This window comes from Vombatus ursinus, unplaced genomic scaffold (assembly GCF_900497805.2).
Source record: "Vombatus ursinus unplaced genomic scaffold, bare-nosed wombat genome assembly UNPS02014798.1, whole genome shotgun sequence".
NCBI lineage: Eukaryota > Metazoa > Chordata > Mammalia > Diprotodontia > Vombatidae > Vombatus > Vombatus ursinus.
In genome coordinates this window covers 48,717,156-48,727,053 of record NW_020954576.1, presented here as the reverse complement: position 1 = coordinate 48,727,053, position 9,898 = coordinate 48,717,156, and the positions used below count along the sequence as shown (strand labels likewise).

The 9,898-nt window shown below is 40.5% G+C and overlaps 1 protein-coding gene across 1 annotated transcript in view; it reads right to left on the bottom strand.

Annotated features, from left to right (window-relative positions):
• Window positions 1–3,152: 3,152 nt before the first annotated feature.
• DSTYK (dual serine/threonine and tyrosine protein kinase) overlaps window positions 3,153–9,898 on the bottom strand; it is a 74,864-nt gene continuing 68,118 nt past the window's right edge. Inside the window, exons 12-14 of the mRNA XM_027870685.1 lie at window positions 8,805–8,919; window positions 5,519–5,653; window positions 3,153–5,046 (exon numbers count right to left, since the gene is read on the bottom strand). Coding sequence (XP_027726486.1) covers window positions 4,859–5,046; window positions 5,519–5,653; window positions 8,805–8,919 — 438 coding nt within the window. The 3' untranslated portion in view covers window positions 3,153–4,858. The remainder of the gene's footprint in view (window positions 5,047–5,518; window positions 5,654–8,804; window positions 8,920–9,898) is intronic.

The following is a 9,898-nucleotide window of genomic DNA, read 5'->3' as shown; positions in this document are numbered from 1 at the left end:
CACCTGGCCCCTCGGTGCTGCTGTTTGCCCATCTGTAAAATAATATTGGGGGGGGGTGACTATATTTTCAGTGTTTTTTAGCCCTACAGCACTATGTTAATGAGGTCATTTGCACCAAGTAGGTGTCAAAATGTTTATTAAATGAATGAAACCCAATATTGAGCAGTAACCAGAACTAATGGTGATGAGAAACACTGGCTGAGTCTTTTCTTTGCAAATAAGCCATTTCCCCAAAGTCAGGGACTAACTCACTTGGATGTGCATCCCCAGCACTTACCTTGATTAGCAGGCATTGACTGATTGCCCGGAGATATCACAAAGAGATAGTGGGAAAGATGCTACTCCAAACCTTCCTAGTGGGTTCAAGTATAGTCAAGAAGGGAATATCAGGGCAAGGCAGAAGCAAACCTAAAACGTTAATGTGATCTTTATTATACAGCACATCTGGTGTTTGGTGTATCCCAACATGTATACAGAATAATCTATAAAAACCAAACCTGACCATTCAAAATTACACTAAATGAAGTCTTAACCCACAGTCGCGTCTCTTAAAAACAAAACAATATGACCTGCAGTAACGATGTTATGAAAAAAACTTGGTGTAGCACAAAGTAGGTCATAAGAATTGGAGTTTGTTCAAAGTAATTTCTTTTGTTATTGCACTTTTATCCTAAATACTTAGTTTGTTACATTTTCCTTTAACACTGTAATAAACATCAGTCCTTTAAAATTAAGACAAAAACAAACAAAAAGCACTACACAAAGACATACAACAAATGGTTTTGACCATTTTTTTCCTTGGCTCTCTTGGCAAGTTGGCCTTTTTAGTACCAGGTGCATGTCACACATCCACACGCACAGAGCCCCTATGATTACTGTAATTGAACTGGATGTTAACAAAGCACATAAATGAACTTAAAAATAAAACCTCTTTAAGAGCAGTAGTACTACTTGAAGTCCTGAGGGAATTTCCAATTCCTCTAGTTCTCCCCTAGCCCTAGCTCCAGACCCGCTGGGAATCAGCAAAAATATTCTTATTTTTAGAAAAGGTAAAAGGTGGTTTTCCCAGCAAATCTAGAAGTTAAGCCACCAAAAAGAAAAAAAAAATTAGTAAAGACAGAAAAGCAGCTATTCAGTGGCCAGAGGAGGCTGCTGACCCTACACTAGTAAGGCAGGACTTTGGCATCACCATGTCTGAATCAAATTAACTACTAAACACCCATTCTCTCCAAGAAATGGCTACAAGGGCATCACTATTCCTGCAAGTGCCAGAAGGAACACTGTTCCTCTTCTGCTTCTAAGTGTAAAAGGATAAGCCAATGAAGAAAGTTTTGCTCGTGCAGGTGATACAACCATTGGGTTCCATAAACTTCACAGCAATCAGATGCTGAGCACCTACCACCCTCCTGCACTTGGGTCACCCTGTTTTACCTGTAAGGGGAACAAAGCCTTTCTAAAAGCTGCAGTGTGGTCCATTTGGACTCTGACAGCCTATTCAAAGACATTAAAATGTAGCCAAGAACAGAATACTGTAGTCAATAGCTGCAGCTCATCTAACTTCTATGCCTGGCAATTCTCATTCCCATTCCTCAAACGTTTATGGTTCTGAAATTTAAAATAATTTGGGAATAGCATTTGGTTCCCTAGAAAATGACTCCATCTTTGGATGGTCTCTGAACAGCTGGCACCTTCCTAATGAGGCTGGCTTCCAGAGAAGTGGAAAAGGTTCACTGAGGAAAGGAGGCTGCTCTGTACTATGTGTAAAAGAGCAAGGATATTCCTGTGTAGCAGGTATCTTCTTACCTTCTGTAAACATTCCTCAGCTTTCAGTAGTCTGAATGAGCTTCTGGGAATCATAGCAAGGTTGTCAGTTGAGACTCCTAACCTCTTAGTATTCCTTACTTTGAACTGACTTAGAAGAAAGACTCTTGATCTTTTAATGTCAGGCGAGTGTTCTTAGGCTGAAGCTAACTAGCGATGCTACTTTATTTAGAAGAGAGTACAGAAAAGAATCATTTCTCCATAAGCTCCTCTTCTTCCCTCCCTCCCCCAACCACAACTGTCCTCACGAGGCTGGGTATTTGTTTGTGTAACCCACGACCAGATACAGTCTTCACGACACCTGCCAAAATACCATCCTCTAGATCTGAATGGCCATTGCATTGCATTAGGGAAGAGAGATTGAACAATCTAGTGTCTCCCAAGGTATAATACAGTACAATACAATTCATGACATTCATTCACCTCAACAACAATGCAATGTCAGAAGATGAGGAAACACAGCTGACAATAGAAAAACAAAAGCAAACATATTCATTCCTATAGTAAACTTGCTGAGTGTCTAAAGTAATCCTCCAAGCACCCAAGACTCTGGCTGGCCTGGACAGTGTGCACCTTGATTTTCTCAGATTCTTTTGTCCTTAATCTCACCCTGGCTCGCAGGGGGAAAAAAATGTATACATATATATACACATATATGTACAAGTGTATATATTTATAGGTATGTAGATATGTACCATGTATGTATGGATACATACACAGAAATAAATGCATATTCATTCATACACTTACACAGACACACAGAGGAGTGTTATAGAAAAAAAAACATTAATCAAGAGAGCAAACTAACAGAGACAGGGTTGAACAAAAATTCTGGTGTATGGGGGAGGAGTACACTGATATGTGTGTATGTAGCCATGAGCTAAGGATATCAGACGTTGTGGGTGTCTGTGTGGTGAATGCTAAACTCGGTCTAGACTTTTATTTTTTAAACCCACTTCTAATTATAGCTGATTAAAATGTAAGGGGACATAGGTACAAAGCAGAAACTGTACAAAACTTTTTTGGAAGTCTATACAGAATGGATGTCTGTACTATTTTTCTCTACATTCTCTACTTTCCAAGAGAATAAATACAAACCCTCACCTTCCCTAACTGGACACTTAGGTTCCCCCTACCAAAGATGTTGACACCTACAGAGCCCAAAAAGAAAACTAGTTGGTAAGCCTGAAGTAATAGCAGATGCTGAAGTTCTAAGGCATTTTCTTTTTCGCTTTTTTTTTTTAAATTTTGTTTTGGTTTTTTTTGCTAGGCAATGGGGTTAAGTGACTTGCCCAGGGCCACACAGCTAGTAAGTGCTGTGTCAGAGGCCAGATTTGAACTCAGGTCTTCCTGACTCCAAAGTTGGAGCTCTATCCACTGTGCCACCTAGCTGTCCCCCCTAAGGCATTTTCTTAGCTAGGAAGAGCTGCACTAGATAGTCCACTACAAGGAATGTGATGCCTAAGGACTCAAAGATAAATGGCTGGCTATGTCTTCAATTGCAACTGAAAGTTCTTGATTATAATTGGAACTTCTGCTCAGGATAGCTAAAGAGTCAATCAGGCCAGACTTCAAACCCTAGGTTCTAACACTCTCCTTTTGCTGCATGTTAATAGTCAAGACAATCTTTCTGCCTAGAAAATTCCAGCAACAAATGCAACGTTCATTCTGTACTTCCAACTGGAAGGATCCTGGTTGCAATGTGTTCCAGACACTTTAGGAACAGCAGATTACAGCTGTAACACAGGGAGTGACAGGTGGAAGCTTCTCATCCCAGCCAACCAACCCTGTCAATTCTGTCCTCTCTTTACTCTTCTTCTTTAAAAGAGAGAGTTGGGTAGCTGATACGCTGAGGTCCAGAACTGAGATGACCATAGAGTCCCTCACATACCAGAACCAGATATCTTCCCCTTAACCTCCTCTGTGTGAAGACTCCCCAAGGACATTTCTATGTTCCACTGCCAACTGCAAAACAAGGAGTGACCCTCCTAATCAGACAAGATAGATGCAGTAATTGTGCACACTCATGGACTTGCTACAGTGCTCTTTTCTTTCTCATCCACTATTTTGTCTTCTAGCAAATGATATTTAAAAGACAGAGAGAAGAACAAAAAGTAGAAGGAAGCTCGGTTAAAATGTCTGATAATAAGCAGGATTTAAAAATGTCAGTGTGTTAGGTTCAAAAAATAAAAAGAAAGATTTGTTTTACAAACATTGAAAAACACAAACCGGTTATCTTTCTAGGGGGTCTGAACACAGGTAACCCCCATAAGAGCCAATTCCCTCCAGGGTGTTTCTTATTTCTTGGGTCTCACCCAAACATTTTAAACTGGGTATAAGGGTAAAACCTTCTCCCCAAATGTAAACATATCTGGCAATGCAAAGAGCACTGCTGACTTTATTTACAGCCACACAAACTCGAGGCTTCATGCCACTGCAGGCAAGAAGCTCTGGTTACAGTCAGCAGGAACCAAACACATCTCTACAGAATTCTCTTTCTCCCTCCGGCCCTCTCTCACCTTTCCTCTCCCCAAATTCCATCACCTAAACTTGACATTTCTGAGGTTCTATTCTGACCACTGGATGGAACCAAACTAATTAACCCTGACAGAACAAAAGTCAGCCAGATGATATCTCTTCATATTACTGATATCACAATACCCCATCCAGTCAGTACTTTGGAAAAATTCATGCATCTTTGAAATGAGGAGGTGGGATTTGCTCTGGCTCTGAAGGCCAAATCTCCCACTCTTCAGCTTTTTTCTGTGACCTAGATGACTAGTCTTTTTCCCCAAAGAGACAGCTTGGACCATTGGTGAATACAGAATGAACAAATATGGTGGGACAACAATCCAACTTCTCACAGCTGACTGAAGTCACCACAGTTTGAGGTCGTCTCAAGTTACACAGTCAAAAACAGTACCCTCAGGTGCTTCCTACGATGTATACAACGCCAAGTTCTTCCTACAACCAGGGAGTTTAAAAACAAAAGAAAGAGGAAGAGAGAGGGTGGGAGAATGAGACAGAGAAAGAGCCTTCAAGTAGAATCATCCAGTCCTCTGCTTGGTTGCTCGGAGTTTGACTTGCACAACCGGTCCATGATACCCTGGAGCATGGGCTGAACAATGCCAAGGAGAGGCCGCCGGGAGGGATCACCATCCCAACAGGCTTCCATCAGCTGCCAGCACTCCTCATCAAACACTGGGAGTCGCTCTGGACGGGCTCCTGAAAAGAAGAAATATGGACATGAGAACGGAGGTAGTCTGTAGGAATGCAATTACAAGTGAAAGACATCTATCTTCTATGGCTTCAGTGCCCAACTGGAGTTTAAGATGAAAAACAGTAAAGTTAAGGGTTGATTTTTTTAAGTTGCTGTAAGATTTATATTAGATACAAACTACAAAATGAAGAGAAGAAAAAAACTAAAATAATACAGGAGGAGAGAGAACTACCTTTTCTGTATTTTCAGGGAAAAAAACATTGATCATCATTATTTTGGGAGAGTGAAATACAAAATTCCTTAGGGAAAGGAAAATGGATCTCTCACAGCTTGGAAATTCTAAGAATGGTGCCACTGCTCACTCCCTGTGTCAGGCTGTACAGGAGACAGAGCTAGCCTGTCTAAGGCGTCCTTCCTCCCACACACTCTGGTCAGCAGACAGAAACAGATGAAATGGGCAGGGCTTGGCATTCCTACCTCTGCGCACATTGTTCCAGAGGTGGTCCTTGCTGGCACACCTTTCAAATGCTTCAGGGAGCTTTACGGAGCCTGAGCAGATATACCAGAAGAGAATCCCAAAAGCATAGACATCCACAGAATTGTCATACTTCCCTGCATTAAGAGAGGGCAAAGATAAGCCAGTGAGTGGGACAGCAACACAGTGCACTCACAACTCACAGTGTATTTGTATAGAACTTTGTCCTTTTTTTCTCCAGAGGCCTTTCACATCTATGACTTTGAGTGTCACAACAACCCTAAAGGTTGCCAAGGCAGATTTTTATTATCTACATTTCATAGATGATGAAGCTAAGGATCATGAAAGTAAAGTGACTTTGCAAAGGAATGCCAATAATTAGTAACAACCAGGAATAAAGTTTAATAAAGACAATAACAATGAACAAAAGCATGAAGGAAAGAATGAATAGTGTGTGTTCTGATACAATGGAAAAAAAATTCTAGAAAAAACATTAGTTTCAATACCTAACAATTACCAGCATTTTAAGATGTTTTAAAAAAAGTTATTACGTACCATAGTTATCACTTACTACAGTATTACATACTAAACGTATAGTACATGTTTTGTCCCCTAAGTAGACTGTAAACTCTGATGAAGACATAGACCCTTTTCTACCTCAACTTTGATCTCCACCAGGACCTACCACTGTACTCTGCAAATAACAGATGATATAAATGTTTGTGGATATGCCGTCTCTTGATCCTCATAATGGCTTGGGAGATCGGTGCTGTCATCCCCATTTTGCTGGTGATAAAGCTGAGAGACACAGAGGTTGGCTGACTTCTGGAGTCACACAGCTACAACTGGAAGTGGGATCCAGGTACAGCTCTTCCTGATTCCAGCTCCCAAACTATGCACTGTGCCATCTCTCTGCCTCTCCAAACAAACAAACTGTGCCATTGAATAAAAATGTTTTTGAGACAGAGTTTGCTCTTTGTAAAGAAACAAACTGCTACATAAAATATTTTGTTCCATGTAAAGTGCCACTTTCAGTTTACAGAATTTAATACAATGGTACATTTCTTTTCAATAAATGAATGAATTCAGTTTGCGGAACTGAAGTTGAACTGAACAAGAAGATCACGCTAAGCAAAGAGTATATACTAAGAAGTAATGGGAAATCAGGTTGGATGGGGCCAGGTGTATAGGATATTGAAAGCCAGGCACGGCAGTTTGGACTTAATTTAGTGAACAACAACCTATTGTTATTCGTAGAGCAGTGGTGTTTTAGAATGATTAGTCTTGTGAAATGAGACAAGGAGAACAATTTTATACAATAACATCATCACAAAGACAAACAGCTTTGAAAGGTTTAAGGACTCTAACGCAATGACCAACCACGATTTCAGAGGACAGATGATAAAGCAGGCTATCCATCTACTTCCTGTCAGAAAGGTCATAGACTCAGGACATAGAATGAGAAATACATTTTGGACATGGCCAATTCATTTTGTTTAACTACACATATTTGTTACAAAGGTTTATTTTTTTCTTTTTTTTTCCCCACAGGAGGGGCAGAGATGAGATGGAGAAAAAATAAATGATTGCTAACTGAAAATTAAATAAAAATTTTTAAAAAAAAAGAAGAATTAGTCTGACAAAAACCTGCAGGAAAGACTAAAGTGAAAATCTACTCAAGGGATGAAAACTAGATAGGAGGCTGTTAAAATAATCTAGTTACAAAGGCCTGAATTCAAATAGTGACAATGGAAACCTAGAGTAAAGGACCAATTCAAGAGGCATTTTGAAGGAAGAAATGACAAGGCAAGGCACAGGACTGTTCTTGACAGGTGAGCCTTGGATTGTTCTACTTTGTAAATGGCTGTGGACGAGATTCTGGGAGAGATGCCAACTAAAGGAAATTCTAACTTCAGATCCCCTCTTCCAGTTTTCCTGTCCTAGGCATCCAGGCTCAAAACTATGGAGTCAGCTTTGAATCATCCTTCTTTCTCCATATCCGGCAGTCACCAAGTCCTGTTCTCTCTTCCTTTAAAATTATCCCAAATGTAAAAAATAAAAAATAAAATTATCCCAAATGTGTCCCTTCACCATTTCAACCACCACCAACCTAATCCTCATACTTTTATTTCTATAATAACCTCCCTAGCTTGTCTCTCTTCTAATCCACATTACACATTAATAAAAACATGTTGCATAATACATATTGCTTTTTTAAAAATTAATCTACAAACCTCTCACACAATCAGAGAATATTAGAGCCTGACTAGGGATGGAAATATGGAACCTTAGAGATCATCTCCTCTAATTATTCCACTTTACAAGGGAGGAAACAAAGAGGTATGAGAACTTGCCCAAGGTCATACAGGTGGTTGATGGCACAGCCAAGATAAGAACCTTGGCATCTTTCTTCCAGTCTAATTTTTTCCCACTACCCCAGAACTTTTATTATGCCACTCCTTTGTTTAAATACAAAACAAAACAAAACCTTCACTGTCTTCATACTAATATATTCATTCCCCTGCCTGGATTTCAAGGTCTTCCATAATGAGATTAGTTTTCCCAGGACTTTCCAAAAATGAACCTACTGCTCTAGCCAGCCTTGTCACTCTGCTGTCATTAATGTTCCCAATCCCAACTCCCTGGAAATGTCTTCCCTTTTCCCCTACGCCATTCAGAAACTCTTATGCATCCTTCAGAGTTCATCTCAGATTCTACTTTCTCCATAAGGCCTCCCCCTTCTCTGATCTTGTGAAGCAATTACAATATGACATACATCATTTGCACTTCCTTATTTGTGGCATTCTACATTGGTCACTAATTATTTCACCTATTTTAGCACAGTCTCTCTTGCTAGATTATAAGCTCCTTGAAGGCAGAGACCATTGCTTACACTTGGTCTTCTTCCCCCACAGCATCTATGCACAATCCTGGGCCCATAGTATGTGTGTTGAATACTATGCCTGATGACCAGTTCACTGATTGTGCATCAGCAGCATCTGAAACCAGCCTGTGAGAATGGTACTTGAAACATCTGTTGGTGGTATACTGTTGCCCTAATGATTGCCCACCCCTTGATACTCTCTACCTGGCTCTCTGCTTCCTTCCTCTTCTCCTAAAGCTTCTTCCTCCTCCATCTTTTACTCTCCCCCTTGCTTCCTTCTCCCTTACCTAGGTCAATGGCTTGTCAGTTGTATGCAAGGGTATGGCTTAGCTCTTTTGGTGGTACTCATAGCTAAGGAAGTTGCTGAACCATATCCTAAACCCCATTATCTCCACCAGCCTCACCTGTGAAGAGCTCTGGGGCCATATGGATTGGGGTACCCACAATGCTGCCAGACATCATAGCCTCAGGCTTGCAAAAACCCAGGTCAGTGATCTTGGCTCGGTTCTGCTTGTCAAGCTGCAAACAAAGCAAGGCAAGAGTCAGGTAAGGATACTCTTCTCCCAACCTTTTGCAAAGAGGACCTATATCCTGCATTTTAGTTATCTCAGAATTTCAGAGTTAAAAAGAATCACAGTGACCATCTGGCTCAATATATACCTGAAAAAAATTCCCTCTACAACACACCCAATGTGTTCATTTAGTCTCTGCTTAAAAACCTCCAAGGAAGGAGAAACCCACTACTTCCCATACCATTCCATTTCTGGATAGGTCTAATTGTTATCAAGTTTTTCTTTCTATCAGGCTCAGATTTGCTTCTTTTTACCTTTCATCCATTGCCCGTGGGGCCAAAGAGAAAAGTGTAAGAAGCCTTCAAATGCTGGAAGACAATTCTTATGTTCCCTCTTTTCCAGGCTAAACATCATTTAATCTTTCAACTAATCCTTAAATGATATGAAATTAAGGTCCATCTCCCTCCCCCCCCAGCCACCCTGGTTATCCTTCTCTGGATGGTTTCTAGTTTTTCAATGTCCTTCTGAAGATGTGGTACCCCACACTCAATACAGTGGTCTAGATGTGATTGGAGCAGAGCAGGGAACAGCAGGATGGTCACCTCCTTATTCCTGATAGGCAGGTGTCTCTCAGTATAACCTACGATTGTCCTGGTTTTCTTGGCAGCCCTACATATCACACTGTTGACTCATTAAACTTGGAATTGATTCTAAGATCTTTTTCAGATAAACTGCTGCCTAACTCACTTGTAAAGTGTCTTACCCAAAGGTAAGACATTCATTCTGACCCAATAGTCTAGCCTATTAAGATCTTTTGGAATCCTGACTGTCATTCAGTGGGTTAACTATCCCTTCCAACTATCAGCTGAAAATTTAACAAGTATGCTATCTATGCTTTTATTCAAGTCACTAATAAAGGTGAAATGTTGCAGGGCCAAGCACAGGTCCCTAGGGTACTTCATCATGGACCTCCTTCTCCACTTACA